General features: G+C 27.0%; 2 protein-coding genes across 2 annotated transcripts; both read left to right on the forward strand.

Moving 5' to 3' along the window:
• Window positions 1-9,213: 9,213 nt before the first annotated feature.
• Window positions 9,214-10,770, forward strand: LOC130817685 (calcium-binding protein KRP1-like). Its single transcript, XM_057683532.1, has one exon. It carries the CDS (start codon window positions 9,569-9,571, stop codon window positions 9,920-9,922), a length of 354 nt encoding a protein of 117 aa, XP_057539515.1. The 5' UTR covers window positions 9,214-9,568; the 3' UTR covers window positions 9,923-10,770.
• A 3,550-nt stretch (window positions 10,771-14,320) lies between these two features.
• Window positions 14,321-18,749, forward strand: LOC130818683 (uncharacterized). The gene is made up of 4 exons (XM_057684842.1): window positions 14,321-14,652; window positions 18,133-18,265; window positions 18,377-18,451; window positions 18,525-18,749. Exons 1-4 carry the CDS (start codon window positions 14,321-14,323, stop codon window positions 18,747-18,749), a joined length of 765 nt encoding a protein of 254 aa, XP_057540825.1.
• The last annotated feature ends 4,038 nt before the right edge of the window (window positions 18,750-22,787 follow it).

Genomic DNA, 22,787 nt, shown 5'->3' on the forward strand with positions numbered 1-22,787 from the left:
GCTGCGACGACTTTGAGAACACCACTTCTATTATGAAAGGCCGAAAGGGTATGAAACCAATCCGGTCCCACTATTTTCGTCTTCGGATTATTTATATCGAAAAAAAAATCATAAAAATAATATTTTATAGATTTGCAAAGCAATTAATAATTGATTTTAGTAGTAAATTTTATTTGGGTTTGTAAGTGAGTTACCTTAATGAGCTTATTTGGATGTATTTTTTATAATTATATCTAAGTATACTTGAATTATATTAATATTTATCACAAACTATCATGAAAGATTGTCCGGCGAAACCAAGCACATATAGGTTGGTCCTTTTCAATTTGGTGGTTTTATGTTGCTGTAGTTGTGATCAATTTTTACCTAAAAGTGATATATTTTAATTTCACAGTGATCGATTACAACATAAAATATATAGCATTAAATGGATCAATTATGATCTTTAAAAGGGATCAATTTAACCTTTAAGTGATCAGTTTCAACTAAGGTATATATAACATATTGATCAATTATGACTTTTTAAAGTGATCAATTATTAATTAATCAATTATAACTTTAAAGAATCAATTCAAAGCTTATAGTACCAATTATAAGTCAATACATATGTAGTGATCAATTAATTTTTGTAATCTTAAAGGAGTCTATTATAACCTTATAGAAATCAATTATAATCTTAATGTGGTTATTTCAAACCTTCAAGTAATAAATCATAAATAATCAATTATAATTTTTTAAATACTTAATCTTGACTTTAAAAGCATCAATTATAATCTTAAGTTGCTTAATTTATTAGTGCTTGTGTATTGTAAAAATCAAAATTAAACTTACTGGACTGCTCTTATATAAATAGTAAGTGGTATGCAACCGTTGTTGAAAAGTACAAGAATGAGCTAATATTATAGCTTGATGCATCGGGTTAAATAAAGTTTGGTCAAAACCGTAAATCAAATTGGACTGAATTGGAATTTTAGTATTTGATCTGGTCTACGGTTTAAATGGTTTTGTTTGCCTGTCTTTTTTTTTTCAAATTAAATTACGGTTTACGGTCTGGTCTCGGTATTTTTATTTTTCAGACCAGACCAGACCGCAAACCGTACTATAGTCAAAAATCATAATTTTGTATTTTAAAAATTAAGTTGCTACCTAAATATTTTAAGATGTAGTTATTTTTATATAGCAATATATACTTGAATGATGTTGATGTTATCAACTAATTACAAATTATTATATTTTTTAATTGTAAGTGTGAAATATTTGCATAAATATATGTATGAATTTGGATGAAAATATAAAAATAAAAAATCATAGACCAGACCAGACCGGACCGTTGTAAAACGGTTTGGTCCGGTCCGGTCTGGTGATTTAAACGGTCCGATTCGGTCTGAAAAATTTTCAGATCGGAATTTCTAATTTGGTTTGATTTTAGTATCAGATCAGACCAAACCGAACCGTGTTCACCTCTAAAATGCATGCACTTTATTAATTCATCCAATGGCAATATAGAGACAAGTCTATGAAACTACTTCTAGAAAGTAAAATTCAATTGGATTAATGCCAAAAAGTCTTTAGTGATGAAATTTTCCATGCTATTTACACACTTCTTAGACAAATTTGATACCTTCCACATAAAAAATCAAATATCTGTTAACACGTTGATCAAGAAAAAAATGAGACTTATGATCTTTCATTTTAATGAATTAGATTAGGTAGAAAGAGTCAAATAAAAAGCTATCGGATATTAGAAAATTAATTTATAAGCAATTTAATCATATTAAAATCTTATGAATATTTTTTTCATGAATTCCAATGTAAACTTAAAAAAAATTTTAGTGTGAGTTTTTAAAAATTCTAAATAGTTGATATTATGAATATGTTTTTTCATATATATCGATCAGAAATCGTAATCAAAGTTTGACACTAACATTCGTAAATTCTATTTGAGAATAATATATAAAAACGAAAAAAGTATATATTTATTTTTTTTTGTATAAAGTATGTTGAATGAAAAGGAAGAAGGAACTAAAAATCAAATTTAAAAGCTTATCTAAAAAGTAACATATAATTCAATCGAGACAATCTCAATTTTAATCTTATACTTTATATCTTTGAAAATAAGTATAACGTTCATATGAGTCTACTTTGAGGTTTCTAAACTTTGATGACGATGAACAACACAACATAAAATATTTTATAATCCTAGAGAAAGTAATGTAAACTTATATTTAAGGCCACATCTTTGGATCTAGAGAAAGACTTGGCCGATTGAGGGGTCAAGTACAATTTTACTCCATATGCATAAAGATGTATTTGAAATAAATATCACGATTCAATATTTACATTAATTTATAATCGAATTCAATTAAATTACATTTTAACAATAAATATAAAATTTTTAATATATAATTATAAATGCACATAATATAAATTCTTATGCTGATAAATAGGTTATATTCCCAACATCATGAAAATTAAATTTTAAAAAATATAAAGAGTATTTTAACGAAAATAAACATTCTATGATTTTAATACTTCCTCTAATAAAAATATGGACACATATAAAAACCAGAATGAGAAGTGTCTATAATGATTTATCACACAGTCACACTAATTTTAATAGGCGAATGTTTAAGTTTTAGCAAATTCTTGTATGAGATTGTCTCATTAATTATGAAATGAGCCTATATAATCATTTTATTTTTCTTATTGATTATTTTAAGATTATAATGATCAATTTAATGTTATATGTGATTAATTTAAAGCTATTCACTTTTAAACTATAAGTGATAACTTTAATGTTATAATTAGTCACTTTAAGATTTTAAGTTATAAATTAAAATATATATATATATATATATATATATATATATATATATATATATATATATATATATATAATATATAATCATTCTAAGATTATAGAAATAATCAATTTAACGTTTTAGATTAGCCCTATAAAATTAATATGAAAATTTGTCTAATGTTTTTTGGTATGGATAGGTTTGGGGCTTTGGGCTTTAGGCCTGAGGCTAAGTATTTGGGCTAAAATTAAACTTATACCCAATAAAAATACACTTCCTTGTGGTTGTGAAAATCTAAAAATTGGGCCAATGAAGTGTCTGCTTTTATGCCCTGGGATAAAAGTTTCGGATAAATTGTCCAAGCAAGTGAAAAACAAATTGTTGTATAAAACAGTTGTTCCGTAATACGGTTTCACTATGAGACGTATTTTATATATTGATTAAATAACCCATTAATGCAAATTAATGCATATAAGTTTCTTGTTTTAAGTTCTTGTCATCGAGAGACAGTCTTTCACAAGAGTTTCTCGTGTTGAAGCCTTTTTATTTTCATTCCTTCCTAATTATAGATATAAACATCTTTTTGTTAGGATCCCTTATTTGCCTTAATTTTTGTGCAAATTTCAAATGGGACATTTGCTCTGAAGTGAAAGAAAAATTACTTTCTCCATTTCATTAGACTAGTTATATTTTACTTTATTATGTAATTTGATGCATGTCTAGAGTTAATTTTTATTATAAATTATAAAAATTTGATATTATGAAAATTCGTAATTAAACGATTCAAACATGATTTCACTTAACTATACTTTTTCTTATAAATTAGTCTCAATAAATAAAATAAATCGAATAAAGATCATTACCAATAATATTTTTGTAGTGAATATTTCAGAATACATGTAGTATCACTTATAGTTATGTGATACTTCATTTTTAAGCAATTCCAAAACCTTTGTTAGCTAGAATAGTCAACTTCACTCAAGTATCCAATGTTAAAGCCATAATAGTATAATAGTAACATTATACGTGTCGATTTTATTTTGCATCATTTTAAATTATAATACAATTATTTTTTTAAATAATACAAAATGAGTGATACAGATCAGAAATATTAAAGTATGTGATGCAATTATGTAACACAAAGATTTTGCAGAAGTCTTTTCTAAATTGTACTATTCATAGTCTCTTATATATGGGTTTGGAAGTATGTATTTGTTTAAGCATCTAAATATTTTTATATTATTTATATTATCAATTGGTCCATAAATTGATCATTCAATTCTATACTTGCTAGTTGCTAGAGAATAAGAGAATATAACTGTGGTTTCCTTTTAATTACTTTTTTAGGATCGACTTGTATTTCCTTTCAAGCTATTTTTGTAATGGACAATTATCTGTCGTTATCAATAATTCTTTAAAGTGAGAATAAAATTGCTATCTTGGCCTTGGGTTGGTTATAGCAAAAACAATATTGATAAGTGTAAGAATACCCACATTTCGCAACTTGTATGAGTAATTGATAAACTATTCCACACTTGCTTATACCAAAATTCTTTAGGCTAAAGTATATTTTATATCCGAGAGACTAACACTATACGTTATATACTTTATCACGCCTTTTTATATGAATTTTTTGGATTATAAATGTGAATCCAACATATTCTCTTTTCATATTTGACGTTAAACATTCTTTTTCTAGTAAGAGATAGATGTGATTTGACCCGTGATATTTTTGTCACCTTGACTATGATAACACGTCTCCAGTATATTTGCATTAAGGTTTATTGTTGTTATTATTGTTGTTAGATTTGATACCATGTCAAAGTAACAAACACAAACAAAAATTAAGTTAGTGGTTAAAGTTTCATAATATATTATAAATTTTATCATATATGTTTACAAATAGCATATAAAAATAAATATTATTCAACCTTTTGAAAAGTTTATCATATTTCTTCTCTTTTTAATTTTTTTGATTATATACTATGTATACATAACATTTTGAATGAAATATGTACGTGTGAATATAGTTAATTAGTTATGTTTACATATTAAATTTTCACATATTAAACTTTTTTACATATTACATACATAATAATTTAATTATATTATATTAAAAAATGATAATAAAATTTTCTTTTACTAAAAGTTATTAATAAACTTTATATCCTCGATTTTAAAATTGTGAAGAGTTGTCAAATGGTATGAAGAGGGTTATATTAGAGTTAGAGGTATGTAGGTGGTACTAAATATTTTATTTTTGTTTTTTCTTTTGTTTTTTTTTTTTGAGAATGAATAAAAATTTCCATTGCACCAAAAACTAAGACAAAGTACAAACACAAAGGTAGTAACTATTGTAGTAGTGTATTAGTATGAGGAAAGTATCTATCTTTTAGAGTTTTGTTTTGTTAACAATAGTTAAAGTTATGTTATACTATATCAGTCTCTTAAAGTTTGTCTTATTTGACAGAAATATTCTCACAAAAAATATTTTAAAAAGACAGAATAGTACACTTTACTACACAACAATTCTAAAAAATTTCGGAGATGGATCATTATTTGGAATAAATGCATAAGTCATTAGCATTTAGCAACAAATTGTGATGTGCCACAAAAAACGAAGATACCATTAAATTTGGACGCTTATTGGATTACGATTGACACATATATTCACCATTTGGAGTTGAGTCATATACTCATATCATATATGGTTCAAAATTTTAATGTTGAACACTGAATCCAATTGGAATTAAACTGCTAAATATATACTATCTTTGTTCTTTAATGTTATTTTCATTTGAAATATTTTATTTTAAGGAGAGAAAAATTTAAATAATATTTTAAGAGATATAAAAAAATAAAATACATCCTTATGAAATTCGTCTTAATATATAATTTTTTATTATATATTTTTCATAATTTTTATGATGCATATTTAGACATATTTATGCTCAATAATTACTTTAAAAACTATGTAAAAAGTAAAGGGAAAGAAAAAAATGGAGTGAGTATTATAAAAAAAATAATTGTTTATCATTTATATTTTAGAAAACAGTGTAGCATAATTAATTCATACTAGGAAAATGAAATTTATTTAAATTATTCAAATTTAATATACTTGTTTCGATTTTATATATTCTTCCCATTTATATGGAAAGAAACTAAAAAACAATAACACAATAGAATTTTTTAATATTGTATAGAATAGTTTACAAAGATACTTGGTACATAGTCTGCCAAATCATTGACAATATACCTTTTCAGTTTTCACTTTAGTTAGAAAGTAATAGCACTAGATCAAACATTCAGACCCTACAAAAATGTGTTTTTCCATTAGAAAGGAGCTAGAAAAAGTTTTATTATGAATTTTACATTATATTATAATTTTCAATTTTTGATGTATTATGTTGTGTATATATTTTTATCTAGTAACCCTAATATTCATAATGGGTACAAGATCATTTTTTTTAATGAGGTTATAATTATTATATTATTGAACTAATTGATTGAATTTAAATTTGGTATCAATAATAAACGAGTACCTTATTTTGTAATTAAAAACTACTTTGAGATCATTTACAAATAAATTACAACCAAAGCAAAATAATGATTTTGATAACTTTAATAAATTAAGTGTATGAAATGAAAAAGTGAATGTATACAAATTATTTATTACACACTCAATTGCAATAATATTAGAGCGGACGTTTGATTCAGTCGATCGAAATTCAATTAAAAAAAAAAATAACGATTTAAAATTTTTTTTAACCTTATGATATGCTTTTTTTCTAATGTGACCTCCTGATTGGTTTTTTTTTCTTTTATTTTTTTCTCTTTGGATTAGCAACAACTTTTATTTTCAACTTTGTAATATTTTCTTTTATTAAAATGTCACTTCTACCCTCTCTAAATCTCATTCATATAATTTCTCTCTTTTAACAATATCCACACATTTGTAATGTTCCAAAGCTTAGTTCATCTTTGTGTCCACTTAAAAAAAAAAACATAAATTCTGACTCAAAAGTTCCAACTAATTGAAACAGTTGAAAATTTTTGACTGAATTTTCAACTGACAAGCGTTAGTCGGCGTTTCCGACTAAATTGATACAGAATCATTATTCGGTTGGAATTTTAAATTAAAAAAAGGAAAATTTAAAATAAACAGTCTCCGACTGAATTTAAGTCGGAACTATCTGACAACTTTGTCTAACAACAGTTGAGTGAATCATTACTTGGTTTTACTACTTTTATTAAATTTAGTTTGTAATTACTTTTTTATATATTTATTGAGAAATTTGTATTTATTTAGTTCCTACTAAAACGCACTAAATATTTCTATTTATTTTGTTTAACTTATATTATTAGTTTAATTTGTCAGTATTCGAAAAATATAATTTGTCTGATTAGTTTCATTTGTTTAATTTGTTTGACTGAATCTCCTACTGTTTGTGTACTATTATATTATCTTTCGTCATCAATTCATTCCAACTAATAACATACAACTAATAATAGTACTACACTTATACTAATACGATTAACTATATACTAATACAATTAATAATATACTAATAATGCACTAATACGAGTAATTATTTACTAATACGACTAATTATTATATACTAATATAACTAATAATATACTAATATGAGTAATATCATACGATGACTAAGAGTACATTAATACGACTAATAACCCATCAAAATGATACGACTAATAATATATACTCACTCAACTAATATACAAATATTATACTAATACGAGTAATTATATACTAATACAACTAATACGAGTAATAATGTACTAATAATGCACTAATACAAGTACTAATATATTATACAACTAATAATATAATAATAATACATCAATACAACTAATAATAATCTAATACGACTAACAAATAATAATAATAATAATAATAATAATAATAATAATATTATTAATATTATTAATAACAGTTCATAATAATAATAATAATAATAATAATAATAATAATAATAATAATAATAATAATAATAAAAATAACAATAATAAAAATATTACGCTAAGTAGTAGGAGTAATAAAATACGACTAATTACACAAATACAAGTAGTACGACTAATTAGTAATACGATACGACTAATAATAAACTAATACTATAGTAATACGACTAATTACATACTAAAAATACATTTATACGACTAATAATACACTAATACAACTAATAATATACTAATACTACACTAAGATGACTATTCATACAATACTATTAACAATAAATTAATACGACTAATTATATACTAATAGTACACTAATTCGAGTACTTGACTAATTATATATTAATACTAATAAATGTTAGCTAAGTAATATATACTAATACGAGTAATATTATTCTAATAATACACTAATATGACTACTAATCTGTACTTATACTAATATACTAATATAGCTAATAATGCATTAATAAAATACTAATACAACTAATAATAATACTAATACTACACTAATACGACTAATATTATGCTAATACAACTAATATAATAATAATAATAATAATAATAATAATAATAATAATAATAATAATATATTAAGTGGTAGGAGTGTTATGTTATAACTATAATAACATTGCTTAGAGCATCACTAATTAACAGATGTCTTACTGGTTGGAGTGTTAGTAGAATTTCCATGAGGTTTTGCTTTTGAACTTTCGAAACTTACCTAAGGCATTTGTGTGGAAGGTATTGTTGAAGTGGTGAGTGCCATGTAGGTGCCTGTGATGTGGGAGGTAGTGGCCGTGACCTGGGCTTTACGTGGCTGCCATGTGTGCAAGACATATATGGCACTTCTTTACAGCCATTTTTTCCCGACCAAATAGGTGATTGAAATTCGGTCGGCAAAGTGGTCAGAAAATTTTTTAAAAAAAAATTCTTGTCATTTTGGGATAAATTTCTAAAATAGTGTTTTCCGACTACTCATTAGTTTGAAATTTCCTACTATTTTCTGACTAACTTGATAGTTGAAATATCTGACTAATTTTCCGATTAACCATGGTTAGTTGGAAATTCCGACTGTTTTCCTACTAAAATGAAATTCCGACCATTTTGAACCGACTATCCCAAAATAGTCGGAAATCAGTCGGTATAGCTCTATACTGACTGATGTCCGACTGTTTTGGGTGGTCAGAAAGTTGTCGTTTTTTGTAGTGGTCATTTCCTTCATTGAGAGACATAACTTTTTCATATTAAGTTAGGTTTGAGAATCTCTTTAGTTAAAAAAAATAATAATAAAAAAAATAAAAAAACTATAACATTAATCATTTCAAGGATTGTTTTAGGATAGACTCGAAAATTCCTACAAAGAGAAGATAAAGCTTTTAATATTTGTCTACGTGCCAATTATAGAGCTACAGCTACAAGACATAATATAGACCATGAAAATAAACCTTTACAAAATGCAACTTCGAGGAAGGAGTGATTCACCCCTAACTACCTCATAAAAATAACACACCAAAGGTTTCCTACTATCACTACTGGCTATCATCATCATCAATTTAATATCTCGCTCAAAAACAAAATCTAAGTAAGAGAGAATAACGGACAATTCATACCCGTACCCCTCCCCAGATAGAGGGCCAAAAGATCCTACTACTATCACTACCCTTTATATATATCATCTTCAATTGTCATCTACTACAATTCATTCATCAATAATTCTCATTTCTTCCATTTCCCATCTTATCTTCTATCCCTTTCCATAATAAACTATACTTAGAACATTCTCATCCCAAAAAATGGCTCTAATTGATACAATCCTAGATTTTGAGGACTATTTTCCATCAATGATTACAAGATTAGGGTCACAAGCATTTCTTAATGAGTTATATATGGGATTTCTTCTATTAATGGATGTTGAAAAAGGGGTTATTACATTTGAGAGCTTGAAGAAGAACTCATATTTGTTGGGTTTACATGATTTGGGAGATGAAGAGATTTTATGTATGCTTAAAGAAGGAGATATAGATGGGGATGGTGCCCTTAGTCAAATGGAATTTTGTATTCTTATGTTTAGGTTAAGTCCTGGTCTTATGGATGAGTCTAGGCTTTGTATGATGGATTTTGGTGGTGGACTTCCTATTATGGCTTAGCTTTGTCTACCATTTCATGTTTTTTTTTTTTTTTTTTTTTTTTTTTTTTTTTTTTTTTTGTTATTAATCTTTTATTTAAGTTTAATTTTAATGGATATGGCTGAAGAATCTCTATAAGCATGGAGATTGAAGAGGGTGAATTTATCTTTTCTGTTGGTAGTGAGAATTGAACTCTTATCGTAAGGATGATAAAATAGAAAATTATCATCGGCCATTAAATAAACTCATGATTTTATTTTTTAGTATAAAGTTTAAGGATAGTAGAAATGAAATTATTTAAGAGTTTTTAACTTTTTAATTTGTTAGTTTCTATGCTCATGTTCATGCATAAATAAAAATGCATTTGTATATATTTGTAATGAGTCTTACTTTATTTGTAGTGGAATTTATAATTACTCTTGAAATTAATCAAAAGTTGAGGTTGATGATAAATTTATATATTACTCCTCATTATCATACGAGTGTATCATGCTTATAGGAATTATGTATCATGCTTATAGGAATTATGATTAAGATCTGGAGAGCAAAGGAAGACGACAACTAATTATAACAATAAAGAAAAGTGCAGCGAAAGAGTCTCTCAACTCGAAAAAGATCCACACATAATAAATTTATATATTACTACTATATTACATATGCACCTATCTAACCTTTTCCCCATGATGGTACAACCATATGTATGCATATGGAGTATAATTTAAGCGATCCACGACATTTCAATGGTCCCAAATTTTCGTTTGTGTTCATTGAGCAACTTAATTAATTCATCATAAAGTTCTCGATTTCTCTAATTTTAGCTGAACTTCTCCGTTGGAATGTTAGTTACTAAGTACACTTAGCTTATTGATCGATTATATAGTGTATTGTGGGGGCCTTAAGCATTAATTTAACCTTTAGATTAACTTAGTTTCTTAATATGATATCAGAAGTCAACGTGATTAAAAGTTACGAGAGTTTGAATCTCACCAACTCCTACCTTAAAATAGAAAATATCGAGTTAGGTATGAGGAGAGCATGTGTTGTATCCAAATTTTAGCCCAGATAGCTCTCATGTAAAGGAATATGTTAGAGTTCCTTATAGATACAAAGAAAGTATATCTTAGGAACTCAACCATAAATTTAAGCTTAATTTGATTAAGTTGATTTTTTGACATTTATTATGGCATATCATGAAAAAATTATGGAACTTAGAACCTTTAGTCTTAGAAGCTTAGAAGTAGAGTACTTCCTCCAAGTGCAGCAATAATTACTCATACACAAAATTAAGTACGTAGTTATTAATGTTGTTGAAGATAAATGTATTTTACTCAAATTAAAATTAATAACCTCATTAGTTGGATGGATATTGAGAGGACGATAAAATAATTGAGTTTATTGATATTAAGAATTGAATTAAGATAAAATAACACAAAGGCAAAAAGAGTTTTGAAAACATGAAATAAAATTATAAAATGGCAAAATAAAGGCAATAAAAACAAATATGCATAAATTATAATTAGGCGAAAATTACTACAACATAATATGCTTTTAGTGGTTATATTTAGTGACATTTAATTTATATTATGTCACTATGGTATATATAATGATTTAGACTCTTTAGTAGTATAATAAAAAATTATACTAAAGCTTTTCGCGACATAATCTAATAATATTTCTCATAAATGCCACTATAGACTACATGAACAATTATATATGTCACTTAAGGTAAAAGAAAGTGTTACTAGATCACTTTATAGTGAAAATTAAAATAAAAATCAATAATTAGTACACTAAAAATTTAAATTAGAGACATTTTTAATGTCACTAAATCTTATCTCGCTAAAAATTAATTTTTTAGTTGTGAACATCCGCTTTGTTTAATGTATTTACAAGGAAAAAAATGTTATAAATGACACAAATTCTTGTGAGAGACGGCCCCTTTAAGAGATCATCTTTGATTGGGTTGGCCTATAAAGAAAAAATGTAAAGTAAGAAAAAGCATCAAACTTTATTGGATTGGTCTTAGTGACGTCTCTCAAAAAGACGGTGTCTCATGAGACTGATTGAATAAATAAAGGAATGCAACTCTCTAAACATCTCGTTCCAATAGTCAACACACTTGCCCAACAAAGCTACCTAATAGATTCGCCGGTAACCACGGTCCAATCTAACTTATTTGATTAAAAAATTTATTAATATTGAATTGTGTAATGTATAACACAAAAAAATAGTAGTAGAATTGGTTCATCATATATAATTATAAATATTCGGCCCACCTTATGCAAATATTTTAGATTCGCCTCCACTAGTTGGATCATCAAGCAGTTGGAGGTAGAAATGTTAGTTAAATTAATCATTAGGCCTCTGCAAAGTTTTGTAAATATTAATTTGAAGTTAGAAGTATGCTCATCCTCGAGCACAATTGGATTACTATGTGCTAAATTGCTAATTAGTTTGCTGTTAATTGATGATATACTTTGATTGAATGTTAGGCCCATTAAGGTCGAGTTATATGGACTATGGAGAATGAACTTATTTGGTAGTCGACTTGATTTATACTTGCTTGAGTCAAAAAAAATAGTTCGTGCGAAAGATTTTAAGTAACGATGTTGACAAACTAGTCTAGCTAGCATGGGTTTGTGTAGACTAGTCCACAACCTTTAATAGGTTCGTATGGACAAGTCCATATATAAATGATCAGTTGACTACACATAAATTGATAAGGATTCTTTTTAAAACTATATGGTAGTATAAAAAGTAGCCCAACAAGCTAGCTTATATACTAGTCAATATTTCTCTATATCACACATTTGAGATCACATGTGGGTATTTTCTCAACGCTTCCCACATATGTGAGCCAGCCCATATGGATATATCAGAAATAGCCCAACAAATTTATGTTGTAGTGAATATTTCATTAAAATGCCGATATTAATCACATACTACCCCTGTTCTATTATGCTTGCTCCTAATAGTGATATTTTTTCACATAATAATCTAATCGAACGTGAGTATTTCCAAAATGGAGGACGTATGAATATTTTATCAACAAAAGTAAATTAAGTTAGCAAATTCAATAATATAAACAAACGATTATTATGTTTTTTTTAGCTTCAAGGACATTCCCTAACAAACAGCTAATGCACAGTGGATTTATAATAGCAAGACAGAACTTTAAGGAATGATGACTAGATTGTGCAATTCCCTAACTCTTAGTGAATTATTTGAATGATGGTAACTTTTAACGATTGTGCATCATTTTTCACTTTATTCTGTCCAATTTAATATATGTTATTTTAATTTTTGAATAATAGATCACCACTTTCATTTATCTCATTTATACAATTTAATTCTCTTTTAATTATGTCTACATAACTTTTTATTTTTTTTATTTATTATAATTTTCTTAAAAATAACTCAATTTGTCATTGATGTATGATCTAAATAAAAGAGGTCACAGTAGTATATTATTGCTTTTGAAAGATATTTTTATGACATGTGGTGTTAGCATGAAAGTATTAAAAGTCAGTAAAAGATGTCTGAAATCAGGTTAGCATGGGGTTGACGATTGTGATTTCAAATATTAATTTACATCCATTTTACCTTTTCCTCGTTTTATAATGTTATATTCTTATTTTTAGATATATGTAAAAGATATTAGAGGATCTTTACGAGAGAGTTTTTATGATATTCTTCTTTATGGATATGTGTTATAATTTTTTTTTCTCCCTAAATTTTGATCATAGTTTCTTATAAGCGGAATACACGAGGTATGATGATGATGATGTAAAAGATATTATATTAAGTATATTCATATGAGATCTAATTAGATTTGTTTTGATCATGTGTACTTTTTAATATTTTTCTAATAATTTTTTTTATTTATAATGCGTTTTTAGAGATATTAAAGCACAAAATTTGTTTTGAAAACTATGTAAAAAGTAAATGGAAAAGGCAAAAAAGAACGGAGAAAGTATTATTCTTGCGTATTTTTATATTTCAATTTTGTGGGATTAAAGCTTTAACATTGTTGTTTTTGTGTATTTTTATATCATCAACGCCCTTATAGGCACAAACCTGATTTGAAACAATTTTTTTAGCTTACAAACATTTAATAGGATTACATATTATGATGATGGAAGTATTCGACTGAATGGAAGATGGTGTGTGCCTAGAGACAATGAACTGAGAGAGACAATTCTAAAAGAAGCTCTCAGTAGTCAATATTGTGTTCACCCTGGGAGAGACAAAATGACACAGGATGTCAAGAGACAATTTTGGTGGAAAGGATTAAAACATGATACAGCATGCCATGTGGCAAGATATTTAATTTTTCAAAAGGTAAAGTTCAAAAGAGATAAGACCCCAGGAATGCTACAATCATTGGAAGTCCCTGAATGAAAATGAGATTCAATATCAATGGACTTCGTAGTAGGATTACCCAGGACAAGGAAGGGTTTTGATTCAATTTGGGTGGTGGTAGACCGTTTGACTAAGGTGTCGAGATTTATTCCGATGAAGGAAACGTGGAGCATGAAGCAGCTAGCCGACGCATACGTCAAAGAAAGCGTTCGACTTCATGGTATACCTAAAAGTATCATCTCAGATAGAGACCCTCGACATTTGTCACACTTTTTGGAGCAATTACAAGAAGCCTTCGGGACAACATTGAAATTCAGCATCGCTTTTCATCCAGCGTCTGACGGCCAAACCGAGAGAACAATCCAAACATTGGAAGACATGTTGAGATTGTGTGTGTTAGAATTTCAAGGATCATGGGAAGAAAGACTACCTGTAACAAAAGCAGCAATTTTGATACATAATTAACATTTAATAATAATGTTTAATACAAGAATATTGTAGAAGTCTCAAAATGCCGAACTATTAAAAACTTTAAATCATAAAAACTACAACTGTTTAAAACAAAATTACATATTATATCTGATAAGAAATATTGTTTGTTAAAAATTGAAAAAATACATCATCATCAAGTCATCAATAAAGATACATAAAGCATCTAAGTTCTCGATAAATAGTAATTGCTGCGGCCTGGATCGGAACCTGAACTAAATCCTGCAAATGTTGCCATCCGTGATACGGATGACAGCCGATTGAATCGGTCAGCTTAACGCCGAGCATAACTTCCTATCTAGCTCAAAATACGAAAATTATACGCTACATTTACAAAATAATAATTTAAGTATGAACTTATAATTAATTGAGATCACTGTATACTTTTACCATATTCTTTTTCTTTTCCAAACTTTTAAGTCATTAAGATACCATTCTTGATCATGATAGAAGTACGTTACTGCCACTTATACAATTCGGTAATCTCAACACTTAAGTAAGTTCATTTGGTTAATATTCATAACCGTACCATGCATCATAGCATCAACACTAATCAAGTTTATCACTGATCAATAAGTACATCAATATGATACCTGATATATAAGGGTCTGGTTAGATGAGGACCATAGTCCTAAACCCTAACAGTGGTGCGAGTCGTCACCCCTCCAATGCAATTTATGCTCGAGCTCTACAGGATAGGTAGCTAACCCCCTGTCTTACACCGCATTTTACGTGCCGGCCAACACAAGCACCGGAATTTTACATGCCGGTCCATGGTTCGATATTACCTAACTATCAGGGTCATTCAATCAATGTTCGATCAACTTAGGTGATAACCTCTTTTATTTAATAAAATTCTAAATCATAACGTAAAATTAACCTTTATGTCTTTATACATTCATTATTAAACTTTTACACATTAAATTTTATTTATAACTTTATTTTTAATATTCTTCAAATTAATTTTTTCCACAAGTAGCTACTAAAATCTTTTTCTGTTTAAATAAGTTCCAAAAATCAACATTTTTAACTTTACAATAAATAAAACTTTATTCTCTTCAAAATAATCAAATATTCTAATTAAAATTCAAATTAAAATTGCATCATTTGGATAAGTTTTCAAAATTCTACAAGTTCACCAAAAATCAATATTTCAAGTTTAGAAAAATAAGTAAACTTATTAGGTTTGCAAAAATCAACATTCTAGTCGTAAAACAAATAAAACTTATAATTTCACAAAAATTAATATTTCTGGTTTAAAAAACAAGTCAAACTTATAATTTTCACAAAAGTCAATATTTCAAATTATAAAACAAGTAAAACTTGTAATTTCACAAAATCAGTATATCACATATAGTTTGAGCGGCAAGTTTACTTAAAATACTTTTACATCATTTTACATAAATTTTGATCAAATAGTTAGCAAATGAAATATTTTATACTAAATAGTGATTAAAAGTTACATTTATTATAAAATCTCATGTATTCAAGAAAAACACTTCAATATTTAATAACTTATAAAAAATTTCTCAAAAATATGTTTTTAAATTATTATCTTATTATTATCACAAAAATAGTTGTAATAATTTAAAATAGTAAATCATACTCTTTTTTTTTTTTTATATGATAGTGGCCGAATGGCCTATGAGTGTTTTGTGCCCTTTTCACATAAAAAGAACGACTTAATTTAATTTATCATATTAAATTCTAGATTTAAATAATTAACATAACCACTTACAAAAATAAAAATTTTACGCAATAATATAGAAATTTACTATAACCTTAAGGATAAACTTAAATCTCAAAATAAATTATAATAACAATATTCTTAATATAATCATACTTAGTAAAATACGTTCATAAAATAACTTACTACTTTATAAACTAGTTTGAAGGTTAACATAAACATATTAATAAAAATTCTAACATAAAAAAAAATTAATAACATTCCTAATGTAACACTTAACTCATAAACATACTAGCGCTAGTTTATAACATAAATCATACTTAATATCACTAGAATATAATTTTGCACCCAACTTCCTAAACTTGTTCAAAGATTATTAAATTAACATACTAAAAATACTTTTAGCATACACATACTTAATATAATCTTGATCATAAGTTCATTAAACTAACTTCCTAATAAAACATATCAACATATTTCATACTTTGCATATTATAAAGTAAATATAATGTAAAATTCCACAAAAAGAGTAGGGTAAGAAGTTATACCATACCAACACCAAGGATTAGTACTAAGTACTAATTAGGAAAATAGTAAGAAATAAGACCCTTCAAAATAGATATTAATGCTTCAAAGGTAGTCTATCCAAACTCCCAAAATAATGATGATCTTCTAAGCTCCTAAAATAATTAAATCCAAACTCCAAAAATAATAATACATTAAGTACCCAAAGTAATAACCCAATAATGCTCCATAATGCTGATGATTTAGCTAAATAAAGAGTGTTCTAAGCTCCATCTTTAGTAATTTTTCAACTAATAATAAAGGTATTAAGGTAGTAAGATTTAAATGAAGTGAAAATATAAAAAAGAATGTTAGAAAGATTTCATGATGGTGGTGTAAGTGATCTCATAGCTAAGGGGGTATTTATAATGGGTTTGGGCAACTTTGTAGTTCATTAGATTGTATGAAAAAGTATTTTAGGAGTATAGAAGAAGGTTAATTTGTGTAAGTGATTTAGATTTTAGAGTGTGTAAGTAAATGTGTTAGAGTATGTAAGTAAATGTGTAAGAGTTTGGAGTGTAGAAGAAGGTTAGCTTGTGTATGGAAATGGTGATAACTTGTATAAGTGATGAACATCATGGGTTACTGTAGAAAGGATTTTGGTTCATCAAATTTTTGTTCTAGTATGTACAAGTAAATATACTTTAAAATAATGGGTAAATTTGATAATGAAAATATGTAGACAATGTAGTTTACTTTGAAAATTTTGCTTAAATTATACTTAAAGTTAATAATAAAAATACGACTCATTTTTATATATAAAATAATTAAATCAAAATTATAAGGTTAAAATAACAAATAGTAATGTTAGTTTAAGGAAGAAAGTTAAAACGTAACGTTTTACAAAACCGTGAATATAATAATAAAATTTTACTTTTCGTACTATAATATAATAAAATAATATTTTAGTGCTTATAAAAAGATTTTAAACAAAATAATATTTTTTAAAGTTTAATATTTGAAAGAAAGTACAAAATCTGAAAAGGTTTAGGAATTAAAGATGATTTGAAATGGATAACCAAAGGATTAGAGATTTGAATTGAAAATTCGGAATAATTAATCGAAAGATTATGATTAAGAATTTTGAGTCTGTTACACTACCGTTGGTGGAATTTTCATACAATAACAGCCACCACTCCAGCATTCAGATGTCCCCGTATGAAGCACTATATGGACGTAAATGTAGAATGCCAATCTGTTGGGAAGATCTAGATCGCATAGTTCCTGTTGGTCCCGAATTGATTCAAGAATCCATGGAGCAGGTGCGAATAATTCGTGAGAAGATTAAAGCAGCGCAAGATCGGCAAAAATCCGATGCAGATTAACGGAGGCGAAAGCTTGAGTTTGACATCGGAGACAAAGTATTTCTTAAGGTATCTCCTACTCCTGACGTTAAATGTTTTGGGATTGGCGGAAAGCTCAGTCCGAAGTTCATTGGTCCTTATGAGGTGAAGTAGCATATGAGCTAGCATTACCTATGGAATATCCAAGGTTCACAATGTGCACGTATCTCAATTGCAGAAATACTTCCATGATCCCTCACACATGTTAACATCTGAACATCTACAGTTAGATGAGAACCTCAGTTATGAAGAACGACCACTAAAAATCATGGATAAACGAGACAAAGTCTTGAGAAATCAGACCATTCCTTTAGTCGAGGTACTATGGACAAATCACAGAGTGGAAGAAGCAACATGGGAAAGAGAGTTAAATATGCGTAAACGCTTCCCTCAATTATTTTGAGGTAACCTTTTACACCTATTATAAGTTTCGTTATAAGTTTCGAGGACGAAACTTTTTAAAGTTAAGGATATTGTAACATATGTTTTTTTTTTATTTTAAATTGTTCATGAATTTTATTATAAACTAATACAAATTATATATAATATATTATTTATTTTATATATACATAAAAAATAAAAAATAAATAAAAAATAAATAAAATAAAAGAAAGTAGTATAGATCCATGTTAGAAAGCAAATTGTAACACCAAGCTCAACCTAATGCTTCCACCTCAACCTAATGTTTTCCTTTCTAATCAAGTATTCTAGCTACTATAGTGTAATACATACTATATACAAAGACCAAATTGCTATACGAATATCATAAGCTTCTCCTATTTCTTAAACTATGTTCATCATCCTCTCTTGTTCCATTAGCAAAATTTAACTAACGTCGACGACCGTAACGATATTGAGCTCGAGCTGTTATTCCTATAAACCGAGGTATACATCCCCATTTAAAAAATTTCTTACAAATATGTGGTTAACAATATGTTTTAGTAAAATTTAATCATTAAGAAAAGTAGAAATAATTGTTTACAGTAGCGTTGTGTTTTCGTAAGTAATTGATGAGCTTGCATGTCTTGAGGTATATTACTTGAATACTAGTTATTGTTGTTTTTTTAAATTTTTTTTTTTATTTTGTTGTAATCTTGTTTGGCTATTAAGAGTAAATTGTTTTGGAAGAAGTTATTTAGGAGTATTAAATTATGTTAGTATCTAGAGTTATCATTAGTAAAGTTAATCAATCAACTTTAGATACACTCTTAAAATGGTGTATATATTTAGTAGTGAGAAATTTAAAATCTCACGTCATGAACTAATTATTTTAATAACAAAATAATTATAATGATATTAAAACAATAATAATAATAATAATAATAATAATAATAATAATAGATTAAAATAAGTAAATAATAAATATGATTATAATAAATAAATGGATAAAAATATGTGGTTAAAAAAATAAATGGATAAATAAATAAAAGTAATAATAATAAATATTAAAACCAAGAATACATTAGAAGTTTAATTAAGATACAAATATGACAATAATAAAAGACAGATAATTAGAAGTTTCCCTTGCACACTTGCAAGAAGGAATATGTAGGGAAGAAAAGGGGCAGTAGCTTGCTTTGACTTCCAAATAAAATATTAAACAAATATAGCGAATTATAAGAAGCGAAGGAATTCGCAAAAGACAGTAAGAAAGTCCAAGGTCGGTGCCGTAAGGGAATGCTGACTTTATTTTTTCGACCAACAGGCTTTCCGGAGGAATAGAATGTGTTAGTCCACCTAAGTGGGGCAGAATGTGGGCAACACCCAGACAAACAGTACCAGTCTAGGGCGGTGGCATTCTTTATGACTCCGGTGAGACTGCATGTTCGTGATAACCTAAGAGACATGCGGATAAAAAACTGGCTTGGCACGCTTGCAAGCACTAAAATTCTGAGGTGACGACCTTAGACTTCTACAATTATATAAGTGATTGTGGGAGGAGTTAAAACATTAATAAGATACTAAGCAATTAGGATCTTAAATAAGACTCAAAAGAAAAGAAATATGTAATGATTATTAAATTTAGGTACTTGTTCATTGTTAATCTGGTGATATATATACTCAGCGAAAGCTGACCTATGTGGTTTTTTGTTCTTTGAACCTGTTCCTAAATGGGGAGGAGCAAATAATGAAGAAGACTTGGCAAAAAATGAGTAAGAGACAAGCTCAAGATAAAAATGATGATACCAGACTCGATTGTTACCAAGCTTTTCGTGTAAAATTTGTGAAATATTATAATATATTATGTAAAATTATCTTTCCTAAACTAATATTATGTTTAGCCACATAACATATTATCTATATATTTATGTAATTATTTAAAGTCTGTAAGAACCTTTGTAACAGCTTAAATAAAAATGAAACGTTTTCCCTTTTGGTGATATAAGTTTGACTAGTATTACTGAAGTAACAGTCTTCTAAATTACCAGCTTCTGTTATTATATATCATTATTTATGTTTTAAGTAGCGTTTTTGAATTTACGGGCTGTTACAGTGTTAATGATTGTGATTTCAAATATTAATTTACGTTCATTTTACTTTATTCTCCTTAATGGTATGAATTCTCGTCTCTCTTTTCTCTCCAAACCTGATCATAATTTTACTATAAGCGGAATACACTGAGTAGATGATGACGATGATTCATTTTACTTTATTTAATTACTTATTATTTAAGCCACAAATTTTCCAAAAACAAAATTGAACAAAGGTATTAAAAATAGTTCTTGTGGATTATAATCCTTCTGTTTCTTTTTGTTTGTCTATTTTACTTCTTGTATTTTAAAGCAAATTTTGAACTCGATATCTTTGAGTACACATTATAAAAAATTATTAAAATATATTAAAAAAAACTTTGCATCAAGACAAATATAACAAGATACCATATAAATATATTTTATCTTCAATATATACTTTACAATTTTAATTTCTCTCTCCTAAAGTAAAAAATTTTAAATGGACAAACAAAAAAAGAACGAAAAAGATCTTTAAATTAAGGTTTTAACATTGTTCTTGTTGTGTATTTATATATCATCAACGTTTGGCACAAACTTAATTTGAAACAATTTTTTGATTTTAGAAACAATTAATAGGTTGCATATAACTAAAGATAACAAAAGTGAATAATTAGATTTCAAAGAAATTTATGACTATAAATTGAACTTAATGAAAATGAAAATATTTATAACTTCAAAATTTTTACAATACAAATGAAAACAAAACAAATTGAAAAGAGTTATTCTTGTGAGAGATTATCTTTCGGTGAGACAACCTCAAAACAAAAAGTTCATATGCTTGTAATTTATAAATTTAAACTATTTAACTCATATATAAAGCGTGTCTCACGATGAGACCATTTCATACAAGAATAAGAATTTGTAAATTGAAAATCGGTTGGGCTAATCCAAATTAAGCCCGTAATAAGCCATCTATAAATCTAAAACAGGCAGGCCATCTTCCGACCCATTGAATTGGTGGCAGACTAGCAGCCCATTTATTCGTAAGCCCATTTGAAAAATAACAATGATGGATTTGTTCTTTTACACTATATGAGACTGTCACACTGGAAACGCACTCATATATAAGTTGAGTAGTCTAATTAATACAAATTATTATATAAGATGATTTCATCAAAAGACACGTCTCATACATAGGTTAAACAGCCCATCTCATACATATATGAGAATCTAAGGTTTCACAAATTCTTATATGAAACAATCTCTCATAAATTATCAGCATACATATGAATATGAATTTCTTAAAAACAACAAACGAGTAGTTGTAATGACAAAAATTCTTTATTAAGCTCATTTCATCGTGAGACAACTTTAATTGTGTCAACCCAAACGTTTTTAACAAAATTGCTTCATGTACAAGTACGAATACAAATTTCATTGTTTTTTTTAATGTTTTTTTACTGATAGTTCTTTTCCATAGACCCATCTCACGGTGGAACAGTCTCATACAAGAGAAGTTAAAGTAATTTTCATGGAACATAGGGAGTAGTATATAACCAAGAGCTAGCTATATTAAGCTTGGACAAATGTCTATTCATATCATCAAATGACTTTAGACCAAATTATTCAAATCAGGTTAAAATCGAATTTCATGTCAACATTAATAAGTGTCAGACAAATTTTATTTCACAAATTTTTATAAGAGACGTCTCTTTGAGAGAGTATCTCTAATTAGATATATCTATTATATATATTTTTTGAAATATTATTAGTAAGCATTAAGAATGATATAAGTTTTCATTTAAAATATTGAAAGTAGGCATTAAGGATACGGTAAATAAACATTAAGGATAATATAAGTAGTTATTAGTCTTTAATAAATTGGATTTAAAATACATCTTTTAAAAAGACAATCTCTTAAAAGAATAGCTGATTTTATTTTGAACAACTTTACGTGTATTATAGACACGTTAATCCTTATACAGCCT

The sequence above is a fragment of the Amaranthus tricolor genome, chromosome 7 (assembly GCF_026212465.1).
Source record: "Amaranthus tricolor cultivar Red isolate AtriRed21 chromosome 7, ASM2621246v1, whole genome shotgun sequence".
Taxonomy (NCBI): domain Eukaryota; kingdom Viridiplantae; phylum Streptophyta; class Magnoliopsida; order Caryophyllales; family Amaranthaceae; genus Amaranthus; species Amaranthus tricolor.

What these genes read in the sequence shown, in the direction of transcription:
- LOC130818683 (XM_057684842.1), top strand. Translation starts at nt 14,321, where the DNA reads ATGGACTTCGTAGTAGGATTACCCAGGACAAGGAAGGGTTTTGATTCA. An exon ending in TTCAAGAATCCATGGAGCAG is followed by an intron (nt 18,266 to 18,376) that starts GTGCGAATAATT and finishes GTATTTCTTAAG; the next exon opens with GTATCTCCTACTCCTGACGT. An exon ending in AGTTCATTGGTCCTTATGAG is followed by an intron (nt 18,452 to 18,524) that starts GTGAAGTAGCAT and finishes TCTCAATTGCAG; the next exon opens with AAATACTTCCATGATCCCTC.
- LOC130817685 (XM_057683532.1), top strand. Translation starts at nt 9,569, where the DNA reads ATGGCTCTAATTGATACAATCCTAGATTTTGAGGACTATTTTCCATCA.